At 42.8% G+C, this 20369-nt stretch overlaps 1 protein-coding gene across 2 annotated transcripts in view; it reads left to right on the forward strand.

Moving 5' to 3' along the window:
• The window catches only part of SH3RF3 (SH3 domain containing ring finger 3), a 209667-nt gene that overhangs the window by 116493 nt on the left and 72805 nt on the right, over positions 1–20369 (forward strand). For both annotated transcript variants that reach the window (XM_082218590.1, XM_082218589.1), the window contains exon 2: positions 18985–19257. In XM_082218590.1, the coding sequence (XP_082074716.1) occupies positions 18985–19257 (273 nt within the window). The remainder of the gene's footprint in view (positions 1–18984; positions 19258–20369) is intronic.

The following is a 20369-nucleotide window of genomic DNA, read 5'->3' on the forward strand; positions in this document are numbered from 1 at the left end:
TGATGATATTCAAAGAAGCTTGTATTTTCTTGGATACACCCTCTCAAGGACCCGACAGGTGTGGCATTTTCTGCTAAAGGAAGAGTTGCCATGCCGTTCTGTGGTTCTGTGTTGCTTTCTTCCACTTTCCTAAGATAAATGTGCAATTAAGCTGGTTTATTGTCAACATAATTAGCATGCGCAAAAGATATAAATGTTTCCTTTCCTTTAAGCTATCTTTGAGATTGTCCTAGTGTAACCTCCAAAACTGCTGATTACTACAAAGAGAAGTAACTTTTAATGTACAAAGTGGATGTTTGTTAATAGGTCGTGTTATAATCCATTATTATGTTGAATAGAACTGAATCTATAGCTAACAGAAAAGGAGCTGTTAGCATGATAGCATGACCCCAGCCCCAATCCAGCTTCTGTTAAATGTCTGTTCCCGGCAAAATGAATATCCCCCTGCTATAGCCTTTTCATGTAGCATATCTTCAAAAATAACTTCGTTTGATCTCTTTTTAAGCAGCATTGTTCCATTTCCTCTGGACATCATTAAACTCAATTGTTTTCTGAGCAGTCCACACGAACATTCCTTTGTAGTCAGCACATCTCAGGTTTAATTGAAATGAATTCTGAATCTTTGCAAACTCTCTGGCTGTGATCCACACAAGGAAACAGCAAGCTCCACAAATGCAGTGGGGCTTCTTAATCTCTTCCTACCCCATTTATTCCCTTGGCAGCAGCTTCTGGCACTATTTGATAAGCTGTGTTTGAGACTTGGAGAGCAGGTATTAAATGTGACTTGTGATGAATGGCGCTGCTTGGTGGAATGGGGGAGGGGGGGAGATTAAAACGCCCTGCTGCGTTTCCACAAGCCACTGCCGATGCCCCAAAAAACTATCATATTTGCAGCCTCTGGTGCCTTGTTTTTCTGTGGTTTATATTTGCGTACTGTGGTGTCTAACCTAGTAATGTCTTACAATATAAATCCAGTTTATATGCTGCAGTTGCTTTGATTATAACTAAAATGATAGCAATGCATTGTTTTGTGTGTTGTGTACAGATTTGGGGACTGGTTTACCTAATAGTCGTGCTTTTTTCCCCCTAGATAAAAAGATACCGGAACACAGTTCCCTTAGAAGACCCACCCCAGAGCCCAAATAAGGTCTCTTTGGGTTGGGGGGGGGTCTCCTCACCAGCCAGAGGCTTGTTGAGGCCGCTCAGCTGAGGCAAGGGGAGCCTTCCTCACCTCAGCTGAGCAGCTTAATGAGCCATAGCAGTGTTTGGGCTTCCTCAGTGGAAGCATGGCTTTCCCTGTGTGTCAGCTGTTGGCTAGGAGGCTGAAGAGCCTCAGCAAAGCCCCGCTGTACCTCCAGCTTGCGAGGAGACCCTCTCCGGAGCCCATAGAGGATGTACCTTTTAGGCTCTGAGGAGGGTCTTCTTATGAGCCTAAGGAATACCAGGGCTTTGCTGAGGCTGGTCAGGTCTCTCCTTCCACTTCCAGCCCCCTCCCCCCGAGAGGTTCCGGAACATTGTTCCAGCAGGTTCCGACTGGAAAAAAAAGCCCTGCCTTATAGCTTATTCTGAGTTTGTTCATAATCTGTGGTACTTTGATATTTTTGGACACGCTCACAATGTTGTGGACAAACGCCGGCTCCCTCAGCCTGAAGCGAGATGAGCACTGCACCCCATAGTCGCCTTTGACTGGACTAACCTGTCCAGGGGTCCTTTACCTTTTTACCTTTACTGCTCTTGAGTATGGCTAGGGGAGAAATTTGTTTCTGTTTCTGTTTTAATATGAAACTAACTAATTCACAGTTTTGAAAACAATACATGAAACGAAAGAGCTATCCTTCCAAATGCACCCTTCCCTGAATTTTGTTGGAGGGTTGCCCAAAAGTGTGTATATTGGGAGAAATTGTTCATAAATTAGTGTATAAATTAGTGGAAATAACATACCAAAATGCATTATTTTAGAGGAAATTGCTTACCCACCCACACATTTGCACTAAAACTGCTGATCGTTTTTTGTGTGTACTGAAAATTGCAAAAATCAACTGAACGAGAAATATGGAGAACCGAACTTAACAATGGAAAAAGGAGAAATTCACATTGACAGATTCATCCATTCCTGCTCTTGAGCTATTGCCAAACCATAATACCCAATGTTAAGTTCCACCATGCACTAGTGATGGCCACTAAACTTAAGTGACTTCCTATGTTAAACAAATTCATGGATAATAAGTTTATCAATGGTTATTAGACATGATAACTAAATGGAATGTCTTATTCATGGATAATAAGTTTATCAATGGTTATTAGACACGATAACTAAATGGAATGTCTTATTCAGAGCCCGTTTGCCATGGAATACCAGTTTCCAGGGTGCAATAACAAGAGAGGAATATTGCCTTCAAACTCCCTTCTGATGGGCTACCTGGAGGCATCTGATTGGCTGCTGTGGGAAACAGAATGCTAGAATAGATGGATAGTTGGCCTTATTACAGCCGAAGTCCTCTTAGTGGGACTTACGAGTTCCAAAGCTACATTTTCCTATAATGTGAGGGTTTCCCCCCACTGCTTTATATGCACCTTAAATGCTGTCTTTCAGTTTTCCTTTATGGTGTGTCAAAGCAAGATAGTGAAACTGGAAAGAAAAAACTAGTGTGATGTGGTGATTACATTCCCTTTTTTGCCCTCCCTTTATGATTCAGCACCTTAGCAGCACAATTCTTTGTAGTGCATGGAGCCAAGTTTCATAAATCTGTCAGCTGATGCCACATCAAACTAGGTAACTTTACAGACCCAGAGCTGTCTTCACTTCCATTCCTGGCACACTAGGAACTCTGATAATTAGGTGTTTCACAGCTTACTTCACATATTCTGATTGAGCAGGATGAGACTTAGAAGTGATGCCTAAAGCATTAAGCAGTTTGGTGTATTTGTTACAGTTTAATACCTCAAGGACTGCCTCTCCCCATATGAACTGACCCACACCCTGCAATCGTCCTCTTAGGCAATTCTTTGTGTGCCCCCTCCAAGAGAGATCCAGAGGATGACAACACAAGAACGGGCCTTTTCTGTGGTGGCTCCCCACTTGTGGAATTCTCTCTCCAAGGAGACTCACCTAGCGCCTTTATTTAATATATTTAGATGCCAGGCAAAATATTCCTCTTCTTCCAGGCCTTTGGGTAATTAGCCAATCTACGGTCTTTTAAACTCTGTGGGTATTGACAAGTTTGAATGTGTGCAGAGGAGAGCGACCAAGATGATAAAGCGTCTGGAAACCATGTCTTATGAGGAACGAGTTGGGTATGTTTAGCCTAGTAAAGAAGAGACTGTGAGGAGATATGATAGCCATCTTCAAATATCTAAAGAACTGTCACATGGATGATGGAGCAAGCTTGTTTTCTCCTGCTCTGAAGGCTAGAACCCGAACCAAGGGAATCAAGTTTTGAGAAAGGTGATTCCAACTAAACATCAAGAAGAACTTTTGGATGGTAAGAGTTGTCCGACAGTGGAACAGACTCCCTTGGGAGATGGTGAGCTCTTCTTCCTTGGCGGTTTTCAAGCAGAGGTTTGATGGCCATCTGTCATATATGATCTAGTTGAGATTCCTGCATTGCAGGGGGCTGTGCTGAATGAACCCCAAGGTTCCTTCCGATGCTATGATTCTTTGGTTCTATAAAAGGCACCAGTCATGATCAGAAACCAGTTGAATTGGAGCCTTGATGAAGTTACAAGGGTATATGAATACTAATCCAAGAGTATAACAAAGCAAAAGATTGCTAGCCATTGGCCACCTCATGAGAAGAGAACACTCCCTGGAAAAGAACCTGATGTTAGGAGAGATGGAGGGCACAAGGAGAAGGGGACAACAGAGGACAAGATGGTTGGATAGTGTTCTCGAAGCTACCAGCATGAGTTTGACCAAACTGCGGGAGGCAGTGGAAAACAGAAGTGCCTGGCGTGCTCTGGTCCATGGGGTCACGAAGAGTCGGACATGACTAAACAACAACAACATATCCTTCTGAGACAGAAATCACCTTCAGTTTTTCCTTAAAATTGTTAAAACTGTTCACAGTGAGGTAGGAGACACCATCTCATGATAAAGAATTGGTTAATAGCATATGAGGTGTTTATATTATTGCTCTTGCAGATAGGTGGAGTGATCACACTGTAATTTGCAGCAAAGGCCCCTGGAATATGTTAGCTGGAATTAAACAGATGAGTTTAAGGTGTAGCTTTGAGCCACAAACTATAGATAATCAACTTTTATCTATCGTAAAGTGATGCTGCCGAGTGACATGAAAGGCTCGTTTGCATTCTGAGCTTGTGCATCTCCCTGATGCTTTTTCCCCAGCCGGTACTCTTAAGTACTGTTGCTTTATACGATCAGAAAATATAATGATGGTGGGGTTTATTCTCACTGAAGTAACAAGAAAGCAGAATAGATGTTAATGGGAGCCTTTATCTGCAAAGAGCTCTCATCTTTTAAAGAAGAAGACAATTTCAAATGTGAGAGTGCTTGACTTTTTCAGTATTCAGAGCTTGTTGAAGGCACAGGTCAATGTTGTAGCAAGCTGTCTCCTCGACCTACTCAACACTTATCAAAGGCTGAGCTGATTAAAGACCCTCTGGCAGCAGGCAGACTACCGTGGGTGTATGAGAATGTGCCAATCTGTACTGTCAGCAGGATTTAGACTTTCAAGAGGCTCTTAATCGTCTTTATGAAGAGAGTGTGCCAATGAATTGCGTTTAATGAGTCGCTACATGCAATGGATCTGGGTGAAAGGATAAAAACTCCTAAGCGCTGGAAATGCCACTTCAGGGAGGGTGAGGGGCCCAATCCAGACACATCCAGAAAATAAAAGTGATATGCTGCTTGTAAGGAAATATTGTTGATCCTGTAATTTAAACATCATTAAAGTCCATTGGACTTGGCCCTTATATATTTAACATTTGAATTGTTATGACTAGAAACATTTTAATAATAAAAAAGAGCATTTGTGCCAGCTAAGAAATATAGATGATGTGCTGAATTTCTAATGCCCTTTTCTTTCTAAATGTTGGCAAATAATGCAAGAAATGTTTTAGCTGCACCTTTAAAACAAGGAGCATCTTTTAACTCAAATCAGGTTTAATCAGAATCAAGTCCCACTTTGTACAATAAGCATGCTGATCTGTCAACATCTACTCATCATAGTTACTAAATGGAAAATCTTCAGCTCCGAAACTGTAGGTGGGTACCATTTGATGGAAGGAGGGAGTGGGAAGATAAGGCTAACCAGCTGGTTGGTGGAGAGTGGAGACCAGCAAGAGAGCAGGGTTAGTGAAGGACCAGCTTGGTCAAGAGGTCCAGGCTACAGATTTCTACCTGAGGTTGGGTGCATTCCTTGTGGCAGGAAGAGAAGCCATGGCAGGATGGTTAGTAAGGAAATCAACAAAGTCACATCGTGGGACAGGCGGCTCTCAGGCACAGAAAGGCCTTGGGTGCTGAAGTAAGGCACATTTTTCCTCCTCCTGCTTTCTTCACTGGGAATGGACAACAGCAGGAGGAGATTACCAACTCCTTGCCCTGGTGGTGAGCTTCTAGACATCTGGCCTGCCCCCACTGTAAACAGACTGCTAGGCTTGATAGGACTTTCTCCGATCAAGCGAAGGAATCCTTGTGTTCCACACCATTACATTTTCTGTGATGTGAGTGAATAAAGTATTGTCTCGTTGACCGAGCCAAGAATCCTTTTACTGGCGAGCCAGAATTGCATTAGAAGACATTAATGGTTAGTCCTGTAAAAAGAGAGGTGTTGCTCCCCCCCTTCCCCATTCTGAATTTGAGTAGACTATTCCTTTGACTGCTATGTTCAACCCAGTTGTAAATATTAACTCAGTGGCACAGGAATTTATACCCTTAGAGGAGCTTTGTAACAAAACCCCGGAGTAAATAAAAAATTTGGCTCTACACTAGAAACCAGGCTCTTCACTGAGGCTATCAGACATTCTGGCAGCTTTAGCTAGTGCTCTTTTTTGCTAATCTGATCTCAAGGAAACCATTAATACTGCTTTATAGAATGCCCAGAGGGTACTTTAGGAAGGTGCCTCATGAATTTCTGGGCAAGAAGACAATGGTGCATATGAGTGCGAAGCTGGATTTGTTTCATGATCATGAGCTGTGAAGGTAATAAAAAAGTCACCTCCTGGGAACCATAATAATTTATTTCAAAGCACAAGATAAAACACTCCAATAAAATCACAAGAATCCCACAGTGTGCCAAATTACAGAATTCGAACACTTGGCTTATCAGCCTGCCTGACTGAACTCTATAACGCTTCGTATTTTGCCCTACAGTCTATTATTTTATAATGCTGAATGACAGGTGATTGTGGGGAAGTGCAAAGACCCTGATCCTTTTTCTGCTTCTACTCTGGCAGTTTTGAGTTTAGATGGGGCATGGTGAATAGAGCACTAGTGGGGCAATATATCCTGTGACATCATGGCAGTAAATATGATGTCAGAGTAGACATTTGTCCTTGGCAACTGCACTGTTGAGTGCTGCCACCTGGCTGAAGAAGAGGTATGGAAATGGTTATATGGAATCAGGACTCACAATACTTGATTTTTATAATACCTGGGATGCCTTTGGATTATGGTGGGGGCCATTATATTGGTATAGCCTTTGCACTTGATATATAACAGAAACTTGTTCAAATGGCACAGCGTCTGCAGTGTACTACTTACTGAGATGGTAAACTTGTATCTAGACTGTAGATGACACTCATGTGACTGAATAGTAAAATTCCCTTGACACAGAAAACTAGATGTACAGGAGAAGGACCACTGGGCTGATTCAGCAGAGCTTTTTCTGTGCTGATAGATCTTAGAACTGGAAGAGACCCAAGGGTCATCTGGTCCAATGCATCCATGACAGATGGCCATCCAACCTCTACTTAAAAACTTCCAAGGAAGGAGAGTCCACAACCTCCCAAGGGAGACTCATGTGGGAGAACCAGTGTGGTATAGTGGTTAAGAGCGGTAGACTCATAATCTGGTGAACCGGGTTCGCTTCCCCGCTCCTCCGCATGCAGCTGCTGGGTGACCTTGGGCCAGTCACACTTCTCTGAAGTCTCTCAGCCCCACTCACTTCACAGAGTGTTTCTTATGGGGAGGAAGGGAAAGGAAAGGAAAATGTTAGCCGCTTTGAGACTCCTTAAGGTAATGATAAAGTGAAATATCAAATTCAAACTCCTCCTCCTCCTCCTCCTCTTCTTCTTCTTCTTCTTCTTCAATTGCGTGTTGTTTTTATTTTAAAAAACAATTTAATAAGAGTTTGGACACAAGCAAGGAGTCACAATCAGTAAGTTCTAGATATATTTATTAGTTCAAGTCTTTACCTTTTATCGCTCTTCAAGCATGAATATATCATGTTTAGCATCTCTTTACACAAACTTTCTTGACAATTGTCAATTGAACATTATCAGATGAGCAGAACAATCAGTTCACTTTTGGCCTTGAACATTAATTGACCATCCAATAACCTTTACATAAAGCTCCGACCCTGAAAATTACAGTTATATATACCTAAATTACACATCCATTCCCCTTTCTAAAGAGGACTAACTTAAACAATCTCTGACCCTTGATTATGCAGGACAAGGAGAATCACGTAGTTAAACAATGCCATTCTTAATAGCGTGTAGCACATAATGCTCTGTCAGTGATCCAACCGTCATCACCTCCGCTTTCTGAAAACATACTAGGGGATGATTCAGGAAGTAGTAGAAATAAAGGTGCTATGCACACTCATAGCACATGTACAAAAGCAAAAGACTGGTGCTAAAGGGAGGAAATCCAGTTCTTCCTCAGATTCCATAACAACGTGCAAAACATTTTGCTCTTACATAAGTAGTTTTGATAACAAAGCGAAAACTTATGGGCCATTTTTGGAATTAAAAAAGAGCTTCCCAAGATATTCTGTTTTGTTTTGCCCTGCAGCATAATATGATGCATAAAATCCTGGGTCTATAATATTGCCATGAAATAGTCTAGGGAGGGAAAACACTGTCAAAAACAAATCGGGGGAGGGGGGAGTTTTCATTTTATTTAGCTGTGCTGCTAATGCTCGCCAGATGAAATTGAAATGAACCCCCAAAAGTGCAACATTTGTAGATCTGGGTGGAATACTGCCATTTGAGGAATTATTAATGAGAGATTTTATGTGTGTTGAAGGAATTAATACTCTACTTTGAGAGCAAAACACACAGCAACTCTAAACATTTTGCTACTTGAGCACCTCCATAACAGAGTTTAATTCTGTTGTTTGTTGCAGTTTTATGGAGCCCTAAGGGTGCTTGTGTTGGTACTGCAGAATATCTGTTTGCACACATATGGCGGGGTGGACCTGTAGTACTTTCACATATCTGCAATATCAGCCAAACATGAAGCAGCTTTGAGCGGATTTGATGCCTTCTGCAATCACTTCTCCCTTGGTAAACATTCAGAATCCACCTAATCAAGCTGGAGCTTTTTCATCCAAACGTGCGGGAAAGCTGCTTCTCTTCACTATAGGGTGTTTCAGAGAACATTAAAATAAAATAAAAAGCAGCTCTGTTTTTAGCAAGATGATGCAGCCCTACACAACATGTGGTCCATGAAGACAAGTGCAGCAAACCAGCTATTTGTTTTGGGCCAGGTTGTTGGCAACACCACACCACCCCGATTTTTGCATCTTTGTGCATTACAGGTTGTATGGATAAAGATGGTTCTCATTAATTCTGCCACCATTTTCCTCTGAACTAATACTAGAATCGTTACAGCACAGTTCCCCGGTTTAATAAACAAGTTAACTGCTTTGATAGCAGTCTTTATCCATCCCATTCTTTTCTTGGAACTGTTAGCGTAAAAAAACAATAATAGCACTGGGTTAAGAGTGTCAGCTATCTCCCAGTGGGGAACACAGAGCCAAGCTCCAGCTATATCACTGCGCAAATATGCAGTTGTTCCGAAGATAATACTCAACCGTTTCTGAAAAACCAAAAAGCTCATTTGACTCCAAATGTCCACAGCATTTATATCACATATTAAACAGATGGAAGATGGGCAGTTGAAGATGGAAGACAGCAATTCTCTGCCTTGAGTCAGTCTAGAGCAGTGTTTCTCAAACTTGGGTATCCACCTGTTTCTGGACTACAACTCCCATCATCCCTAGCTAGCAGGACCAGTGGTCAGGGATGATGGGAATTGTAGTCCAAAAGCAGCTGGAGACCCAAGTTTGGGAAACTCTGGTCTAGAACATGGTGATTTTTTCATCCATTAAGGGCATGTGAGAATTCAGCCATAAGTGGAAGTGTCATATGCCTTTCGTATTTTTTGAGCTGTATGAATTATAATTCTTGACACTAGTTCTTTAGGGTATCTCAAAGTTATTTCTCTAGCCATCACACCTAGGAATTTTATTTTTCTTCTGCTGTATCTGTAATGGACATTTTCAGTTTATAAAAGCTTGTGGACTCCAACAAAGTAGTTTGGTGGAGTGGGGGACAGGGTGAGTTATATTTATCCTATGTGCCCATTCCTCTGTTTAACCAGATGTCTTGTATTACATATTTTCTATGGGGAGAGATCTTTGTAAATTCATGGTTAGAAAAGTAGCCAAAACTGAAGGAGAAAGGAAGCACGTGTTTTTAAATAACATGCATTTGAGAACATTTGAGCCTGAAAAATGCAACATTGGCTGAGGAGTAGCCTTGAATGTATAAATACCAATAGGTATGTTGAAAGGATATTAAGTTGCACAAAGTTTTAAGATGCTTTGATACCGCTGAAAGGAACCAAAATTAAAATTGTGTGAAAGAACATGTGCATTGTGTTACACAAGCAACAATGTTCTGTGGCGCTTTAAGAACGAAGGTTGCAATTCTACACACACGTGCATTGCACTAATCCCCTCATTTTACTCAATGGGACTTACTTCTGAGTAGACATGCAAGGAATTGTGAAATCGACTTCTGTATGCCAGTGCAAGTTTGGCAAGTTTAGAAAGTGATCACTCCAGTTGGCAGATAGGTAAATGGGTACAGAGTGTGTTTGGGTGGGGGCAGGGGCTATACAGTGATGTAAAAAGGATCAAGAAAACTTGGCATTGAACATTTCCCATGTTAGATATTCTATATTGTAGACACCGGAGCACCAAAGTGACTCTTATGTAAATGTGCTCTGACATTTCATAGGATTTGACATAGCATTTCCAGTATTTATTTAGATCCCTTTTTAACTGAAACCCCCAGAATCCTACTGGTCAAACCACAGGCTTCCCATGTTTCTCTTAACGGAGCTGAACCAAAGCACGTTCTGGCACAAGAGTGCCAACATCTATACCAAATCACTACACCGCATTATTTCTTGACCTTTCCATCAAGTTGCCGAACAAAGTTGTGCATTGTTCTGCTGAACAAGCGGGCGTGTAACTTAATCTGTCGATTTAGATCTGCTTTATCTGCGGAGGCGTTTATCAGTTCCTTCCATCTTTTTGAATTCCTAGCGCGGTTTCTTCTTCTTCACATAAGTAACTGAACAGTTATCACATGATTGTGCCTTTTAGTTACAGTCGAACCACTTCAAATTATTGCTCCGGGCATGAAAGGCTACATATCATGGCCTGAATGCTCCAATTCATCAAGTTTCTCTTCCCTGCTGTTTCCCTTTCTACCCCACCCCTACTTCCGCCTGTTGGAATTATTTTAATATATATATATTTCAGTGAGAAAGCTCCTCTCCCTTCTGGATGCAGCTGATGCGATTTCCCATAAGCTGTTATGCATGACAGAAACCATATGCTGAATCCTTGTCCTGGCTGCCTGCGTGAAGCATCCATCAGCACTCCGAGAAGCTCCTCTGAGTTCTGCCACACGTCTTGCACAGAGTGAGAAATCGGTGCGATGCTCTCCGAGTAATGAGCCGCAAAATTAGCATTATGGGTTTTAATTGTTATTAATGTCTTGTACCGGCCATTTGTTGTTTCAGTGCCGGATGGCCCTCATGTGGGTGTCTTTTTTCCTTCCATCCTTCCTTCCTTCCTTACTTTTTGTCTCCCGTCTACATTTTTCTAAACTGGCCGCTGGTGGTTGTTTCAATGGAGCTTAATTTTTGGCCACAGAACCTGTGGTATGTTATCTGCAGAACCTGTTCCCTACTTCGCAGTGTAGTTGTTGTGAGGATAATAATGGAGGGAGAAGCACAGTGTGTTTAACTATGCTGCCCTGGTCTTCCTTGAGGACAGCAGGGTGAAAATAAATGCATAAAATAAAAGCTCTGAACTTGTAAGATAATAACATTTGATTCTGAGCTCATAGAGAATGACACCTTTGCGGGACAGCGCCAGCCCAGGATCTGACAAACGTGCTGGAGGTAAAAGGTCTTTCCAGGCCTACATGAACCATCTCCACACAGGCCTGGGAAGTGGATTGCAGCCTGCCTGCCAATTGACCAATGGCAAGATGGGCTGACTGAGGTTCCCTTAAGGACCAGTCTGGATTGGATGCTGGTGGCAGGGAGGGTGGCTCTGTCCCACCGCACAGTATGGGAAAATAGTTGACTGATCTCCTGGATATAGCTTGCAAGAAGGGACTTGTGAGAAAGCTCACATTTCACAACTATAAACAATGCCTGCTATTGTCCAGGGTGTCATAGAAAGTAACAGCAAAAGAACTGCCTGTGTCCCAAAAAACACAAGTACTGTCCACAGCAACCTTGCATACCAGAACATAATTGTGTAAGAAAGTAACAGTGGAGATGTTTAGGAGCACTGTAGATTAATTTTTGGCTTTCCCATGAAGTGTGGTTTGGCTCTGCTAGAGTAGTTTGAAATACTCTTCTTCCCTCTTGTTCCTTTCCAGAGCTGTGAATGGTGCAGATCTGCACACTTAAAATAGCGATATTGTAAATAAGCCTGTTTAAGGCCTAGCCTGCTAAGAAGCTAGTATCTGGCATTTTGGTGCCAGCCATGGAGGGGGAGAAGTTGTTGTTTAGTCATTTAGTCGTGTCCGACTCTTCGTGACCCCATGGACCAGAGCACGCCAGGCACTCCTGTCTTCCACTGCCTCCTGCAGTTTGGTCAAACTCATGCTGGTAGCTTCGAGAACACTGTCCAACCACCTCGTCCTCTGTCAGTGTGGTGTAGTGGTTAAGAGCGGTAGTCTTGTAATCTGGGGAACCGGGTTCGAGTCTCCGCTCCTCCACATGCAGCTGCTGGGTGACCTCGGGCCAGTCACACTTCTCTGAAGTCTCTCAGCCTCATTCACCTAACAGAGTGTTTGTTGTGGGGGAGGAAGGGAAAGGAGATTGGTAGCCGCTTTGAGACTCCTGAAGGGGAGTGAAAGGCGGGATATCAAATCCAAACTCTTCTTCTTCTTCTTCTGTTGTCCCCTTCTCCTTGTGCCCTCCGTCTTTCCCAACATCAGGGTCTTTTCCAGGGAGTCTTCTCTTCTCATGAGGAGGAGAAGTACCCTTCTAATAATAATAATTTATTATTTATATCCCACCCATCTGGCTGGGTTTCCCAAGCAATTCTGGGCAGCTCCCAACAGATTAAAAACAGAATAAAACATCAAACCTTAAAAAACTTCCCTAAACAGGGCTGCCTTCAGATGTCAGACATCTGATGGGAGGGCGTTCCACAGGGCGGGCGCCACCACCAGGAAGGCCCTCTGCCTGGTTCCCTGTAACCTCACATCTTGCAGTGAGGGAACCGCCAGAAGACCCTGGACCTCAGTGTCCAGGCAGAACGATGGGGGTTGAAGACGCTCCTTCAGGTATACTGAAGGAGGCATCCCTAATGGAAACCCAGAATACTAACCGTTTCGTAGCCTAGCAAAAAAAGAGGAGAAGAGGCACCTTCTGCCAAACAGATTAGTGAGAAGTGATGGATCTGACAGATTGGCTTCCCTCCAACCTAGTATGGACACCAAACAGATGGGCAGGAAGTGGACAGGAAGATCCATCTTTTCGTCACCAAGCTGCATAGGATTCCTTGTTAAATGCAAAGCTGCAGTAAAAAGAGTGTTTGCCCTGCTTTTGTACTATTCAAGTCATGTGTGAAGGTTGTTAATATTGGATTTTCTAAAAAAGAAATTCTAATGCACTTTCTAGCAACTAGAATCCAGCCAATGTAAGTTTTTAATGACTTTACAGAAGCTGTCAAAGCAAAAAGTGGTATGTGTCTGTAAATGCTCTAACTCAGGCTTTAACCTCTTTATTACTGGAAAGAACTCGTGGAATCTTAGTTCTGCGAGGACACTCTGTTCAGAATCCTTCCTTTCCTTTCGAAACCACAATTCCCAGTGTTCTGGGTTAGGGAGCTACTTTGAACCTGTGTACATTTGTAATGCTGACATTTCCTAAGGCTAGAATTCAAAGAGAAAAGTTAAGTATGCCCCTAGAGTATGGTTCATGCTCAGTATTTTGTTTGATGACCTCTCTGCATCCCCTTTGAATAGATTCTTTTCTTTCCAAAGTCCCTTCAGTTTCAAAGGGGTTTGCCATGTGACGTGGGGTGGGGAGCTGTCTAATGTCCAAACACACACACCCAGAATTCCCTTGGGTGGCTAGAACTGTTTGCATGGTCCTTTGTGTCTCGGCCTTAATTGTTTGAGCTGTGTCTTAAAATATTTGCTTCAAATTCCTGACTGGTGTTGATTTTTTAAGGCAATAAGGTCACCTTTTGTAAGCACTTGCATTGAAATATTAAGAAATGTGATCAATAGATCTTGTGGTTTTTTTGGTAGAGATCACCTTCATTGCTTGCTGGAGCTAAGATAACTTTTGACATCCTTTCACTATTTCACCTTTGAAGCTAACTCACAAAATAACCTTATTCTAGTACTCAGGAAATATTCATTTTAAAGTATGGTAATTATAGGACAAAATCTTCCTATGGTGGAATTACAGTGGTACCTTGGTTCCCGAACAGCTTAGTTGTCGAACAAATCGGCTCCCGAACACCGAAAACCCGGAAGTAAGTTTGCAAACATTTTTTGAAAGCCGAACATCTGACGTGGCTTCCGCAGCTTCCGTAGCTTCCGTTTGAGTGCAGGAGGGTCCTGCAGCCAATCAGAAGCCACGCCTTCATTTTCGAATGGTTTCGGGAGTCGAACGGACTCCCGGAACGGATTAAATTCGAGAACCAAGGTAGCACTGTATTGGCAGCTTTCCCCTTCTTTTGTTCTCTAAGCTCTGTAAGGAAAGATCCTGCAGTATCTATATGTTTTGGTAAAGTGAAGCCTCTGGTTCTGATTGGTTCATGATCATTCCAACTACTCAGGAAAGAAAGTTGTTTTCCGTGGAGATTCTATGATTCTATGCAGTTCCTAAAAAAAGAAGGTTGAGGACTGGAAAGAGGTACCGGGATGTAGAGAAGCTCAGAAGCATGGAGCCCAGAGACAAGGTGGTTGACTAAAGGAAGGATAAAGCATATGCAATGGACTGTTAACAGGAAGAGGGAAGGTTGAGTGGAAGAAAAGAAAGATGAATGCTGAAGAGACCTAGAACAGAGTCAAGAAGGAGTCAATGCGCAATCTCGCAGCAGAGCTTATGAGGGCCACTGGGGGGCTGACATCACACACACGGTGTCAGGATGTTGGGAGGAGCTGGGGCGGAGTTGAATGCAGTGGTTGTGTGGATCAATGGCTGGTGGCTCTTCCTTTGCCCCCTCTTGGTGCCGCCCCAGGCAAAGAAGCTGCTTTGATCCTCCTTCCCCTCTGCGGCAGGAGAAGGAGGAGCAGAAGCCTCTGCATTTTATGGATATGGGGGGGTAGACTGTAGCCCTTGCCCCCACCAAAAGGGCTCATCCCCCAGGAGCCAGTGCCCCTGCCTCGCAGTAGACTGTGGCTTAGTATAAACGTGTGGGCATGTGGATTCACATAGCAAAGATTGTTTGGGTGTTCTGCTGCTGTGCTTTGCTGGGTTAAGTCTTAGTATTCAAACACAGACTTGTGGTTTGGCTCTCCTGGGCAAACTACAAGCCATAATAAACCATAGAACAAGCCATGGTTATAGTTCATGGTTGGTTTGGTACATCCAAGCCCAGACAGTTAGCCAAACCAACCCATCGCTTAGTGCAGCAGAGCAAAGCAGCTGCAATCTCCTTGTTTGAAGCCCATAATACCAGCTTCTGCAGCTGTGCTAAGCCATGGTTTGGCTTAGCATGGCATGCGAACCAGGCCAGCATTTAAAGGCAGAAGTTGCTGTATACGGAATTGAAAATGGAAACAGGAACGCTTCAGGATGGTGGCCAAAACAACAGGGCCAAAGGAATTGGGACAAAGGGGGAGGCTGGCAGAAGAAGTACGGTAAAGTAAAGGTAAAGGTACCCCTGACCAACAGGTCCAGTCGTGACCGACTCTGGGGTTGCACACTCATCACGCTCAAGAGGCCGGGAGCCGGCGCTTGTCCGAAGACAGCTTCCGGGTCACGTGGCCAGCGTGACTAAGCCGCAGCTGGCGAGCCAGCACCAGCGCAGCACACGGAAACGCCGTTTGCCTTCCCGCTGGAGAGCGGTCCCTATTTATCTACTCGCACTTTGAGGTGCTTTTGAACTGCTAGGTGGGCAGGAGCTGGGACCGAGCAACGGGAGCTCACCCCGTCGCGGGGATTCGAACCACGACCTTTCGATCAGCAAGTCCTAGGCTCTGTGGTTTAACCCACAGCACCACCCGCGTCCCTGGCAGAAGAAGTAACTTTAGGTAATGGAGACATGGAGTTGGGGGAGAAGGAGAAAATAGCGCTGACATCAGGTCAAGGAGCAAGAGGAGTTGGGCACTGTTGCACAGTAGAAGATGAATAAGCCAGAGAGTTTTTGAGGTCTGACCAGTGTGGCTGCCAAAGAGGCAGAGGACAGCAGATAGTGGAGAGTGAAATTTCATATATTGATTTAAACTAACCACCCAATTCACTGGTTGCAGGCTTCTAGTTACCATTTAATTGCCTTGTGATTGTTGTTTGTCAATTTGCCAGCAGGTAGTTTCTTAAGTGCTACTGTTTGATTTGGCTGAAACATAAATGCAGAATGATTGAGTTTCCAGCATATCATTAGGACCTCGCTAAAATACTTCTCTCTTTCTCTTTCTCTATTAATGCTTCGGGCTTTCTTGTCAGCACTGATTGATTGAAACAGTAAAGAAACCTTCTGCAGAATCCAGCGCTGTGCAAGAAAACATTGACATACACAGAGTAGTGACTTTTCTATGCTCCCTTGCCCTCCAACTCTTGCCATTTTTGTGACAGACTTAAATCCATAGTAGATGGGCATTCTTGTTTTATTTCTTGTTAATGTAAGAAATGCATGGGGGAATCAATATGACTAATCAATTCCCCTTGTGCTCTCCTCTTCCCCCTCCTTTTGGGTGGAGGAGGTGCTGTGAAGCTACGTTTTCTGGAAAACTTTTTTAAAAAAGCAATAAATCAGGGCAGCTACAGGAAATAAGATTGGCAATGGTGTCATAAGCTGCCATAATGCTAGTTTAGTAATGGAATTCTGCTGCTTCCTTTATTCAGGGTCCTTTCACACATTGGACTCTCCTTCCTTGGAGGTTTTTAAGCAGAGGTTGGATGGCCATCTGTCATGGATGCTTGAGCTGAGATTCCTGCATTGCAAGGGGGTTGGACTAGATGACACTTGGGGTCCCTTCCAACTCTACAATTCTATGGCTCTGTGATTCCACATCATATACCAGAGTTTGCCAGAGTTTACACTTGAGATGCAGACAAGAGTACCTGCCTGATTGCGAACACCTGTTCATTACACATACATACATACACACAAATTCGTAGGTATACATTTAAGATGTGCACCTAAAATGTAATGTGTGAAATGGACATCAGCTATGAGCAAAGATTATTTGCCTCTTTTCACTATCCTGGCAGGCATTTCTATTCCAGTACACCAGTCCTGCAATGGATAGTTCCCCTTTTGTTGATGTATTCCATTTTGGAGGAAGTGCAAGAATTAGATCAAGAGACTGGCTACAACATAAAAGTGGAGCTGGATTTGGGTGAAAAGGGGGTGTTTTATCCATGTGAACATTATTGCATCTTGTTTTATCGTTACAAGCGTTCAGTGTTGTTGTTTTTAATTTTATCTGTAATGAATTTTACATTGCCTTGGATCGCTTTCTAGGCAGAAAAGCGATTAATGCATTTTATGGATAATTGATAAATTAATATTGAATACGCTACACAGAGAATTTTGGTGTGCTGAAACAGACTTTAATAATTGAGTTTATACAAGTCCTGGTTATGACGCTCATTTGCACATTATACTAAACCATAGACCATTTTCCACAAGGAAATCTTACCCACATTTTTCCTCCCCACCAGTTCATGGAGGAAATAAACACCACCCCTGGCTTAGAGTTACATTGGAACCAGTGTTTGCTCAAAAAAAACATGATTGGTAAACCGAGAGCAAACTCTGGCTTCACTTCATGGCTTGTTTGAAATGAAGTAATCCACAGCCCCAGGTTTGAACGTAATTCTAAGACAGTTACTATATTTTCTTTCCTTCCAGCATGGAGTGGGAGCAAGGTGGGCTATAAGCCATGGTTTATGGTTTACTGTGATGTGCAGTTTAAAAAAATGATTTGTACCAGGACAAATCGAATCAAAATCTTTCAAGGCTCATGTTGAAACCAATAAACTATTCCAAAGTACCAAGGCCAGCTTATCTGGTCTTCATTATTTGAATGCTTGGTGGATGAAACAAATCAGGGACAGATTAGGGAGGAAAATAAAAGGATTTGAAACAAGTATCTGCATTTCTTTAGTCATCACTGAAGTTATCCATGCTGTCATTTTCCAGATGGTGAATTTGCTGAGAGCCAGTGTGGTGTAGTGGTTAAGAGCGGTAGTCTCGTAATCTGGGGAACCGGGTTCGCGTCTCCGCTCTTCCACATGCAGCTGCTGGGTGACCTTGGGCCAGTCACACTTCTTTGAAGTCTCTCAGCCCCACTCACCTCACAGAGTGTTTGTTGTGGGGGAGGAAGGGAAAGGAGAATGTTAGCCGCTTTGAGACTCCTTAAGGGGAGTGAAAGGCGGGATATCAAATCCAAACTCTTCTTCTATATAGGTAGTGGTCCTAACTGAAATCCTTCATATTGTTTTAAAAAACAATTCTGTATCTCTGTTAGTCATTGAAAAATGAATGAGCTACAGATGATACTTTTTATTAGGCTAATTCTGTGATTGAAAAGGGGTGCAAGCTGAAAAGTTATCATCCAGACCAAAGCAAAACAGTGTTAACTGTTGACTTTTTAATCAATGAGGATTAGTTTAAACAAAGTCCAGGTACCTATGTTGTGTCTCTATAGGATGATTCCCCACCCTCAGAATTCTGCAAGGCGGCCAATATGTTATTTCACATGAGAAGTGTATATTAACCTGTGACATGAGGATGAGTCAGGGTAGTAGCAACATTTAGGAACGTTTGTGTGCCATTTACATGAGTATTTGATCATTTATTGAGCAATATTATGAAGAGAAAGGGAAAGCGTGTACTTGGAGATCAAAAGTTGCAAAACTAGGAGATAGAATTGTAAACTAAATAGCATTGTGTTTAAATATTTTAGTAACACTAAGCAGCCAAGAAAAGTAACTACTGCTGATGGAAAGGTCAGTCTTCTTTTGTGAGAGTTTTTTCTTCCCATGGGTCAACTAACTTGTACTCAGAGTAGACCCATTGAAATTAGCGGTCATGATTAAGTTAGGTTCATTCATTTCAATAAGTCTGTTCTGAGTGAGAGTTAGTTGAATACAACCCCATGTGCTTTGGGTCTGGCAGTGAGCAGATCAGCCATATATGACCGCCAAAGGACAACAAAACCTGAAACTAATAATGCTGAAATATGCTTGGTGTATAAATTAAGTTATAATGATAAAAATGTAAAAGAGTATATGCTGGTATTATAATTGATTTAACCACATTGCATCATATCCTCCTTTTGTTGTTGCTGCAGAACTCTCAACTTCCCTATGGAAAAGCTCTCTATGCTTATGAAGGCAAAGAACCTGGTGACCTCAAGTTTAACAAAGGAGACATTATTATACTGCGACGAAAAGTAGACGAGAATTGGTATCACGGGGAACTGAATGGAAACCATGGCTTTTTCCCAGCAAGCTATATCCAGTGTGTCAAGCCCCTCCCACCAGCTCCACCTCAGGGCAAAGCACTTTATGACTTCGAAATCAAGGACAAGGATCAAGACAAGGACTGTTTGACCTTCACCAAGGTAGTGTGAAGTGTTGCTTCCCCTCCCAATGAGTATCTCTGTGATTCAGACTGTGTTTGTTCCAAAGGAAACCACAGGAAAAGAGTCAAAACCTTCGGCCATGCTTGTTTTATTTATTATAGCAGCACATCTCAGTGTTTACGGTGAAGGAGGAGAAATACTTCCCATATATTATTATTATTATTTGTGGATCCTCTGAAATTCTGCGACATGGCCAAGCTGGTTTTAGGCCTGTCAGATTCTCATGCATGAGAGTTAAGGTGCTTAAACTCAAGTATGTTCATAAGACAGGATGGGATTAACTTAGAATCCCAGAAGAGGGAGTAAAGGCCCATCAAGCTGAACTCCCTGCTATATGGCAGCGCTGTCAAGTCCGTAGCCCCTCAGAGAGCAACTTCTGCATCCAGGCCACAGAGGATGTGCACTGGGGGAAAAGGTTCTTCACCAGCAAACAGGAAATTCCTTCTCAATTCAGAGCTTACCCTTCAGCTTTTGTTGAATATAGGTTACTTAATGAAACTGAAAATGGATTGGTAATAAGAGTGGCTGTTGCATTAGCCATTACTGACCATAGGGCAAAGCCTAGAAAACATTATTATGGAAACAACTGACACCGTCTTAGTTACTGTATGTAAGAACAGCAAATTAGAGGTGTGTTAGGCAGGGCTTTTTCTCAGCCAGAACTCACCAGAACTCAGTTCCGGCACCTCTCTAAGAGAACGAAGGGGCATTCATTGTGTGTCCCGGCACCTCTTTTTCTAGAAGAATGTCGCTGCTGTTAGGAATAGTATGGGACTAGATGAATGGATTCATGTTCACCTAGCTCTTTACCTCAGCAGTCTAATGCTATATGATACAGCTGAAGTTTGGGGTTGGGTGAACAGAGCCTTCATGAGAGGAAAGCAGAGGGAAATTAACATTTTTCCAGGATATGGTTAAACACTGATATAATCATATGATGATGCATTCATAGGATTCATCAAAGGTCTGTGAATATCACTGTGACTAAAGGAACTTTATTTAATCCTAATCCCTCTGCACTCCAACTATTTAGAGGGGTGGCAGCAGCTCTCTAAATAATAACCAATCACCTATGCATATTGTTGCTTCTC

This window comes from Podarcis vaucheri (assembly GCF_965113315.1).
Source record: "Podarcis vaucheri genome assembly, chromosome: 4".
Taxonomy (NCBI): domain Eukaryota; kingdom Metazoa; phylum Chordata; class Lepidosauria; order Squamata; family Lacertidae; genus Podarcis; species Podarcis vaucheri.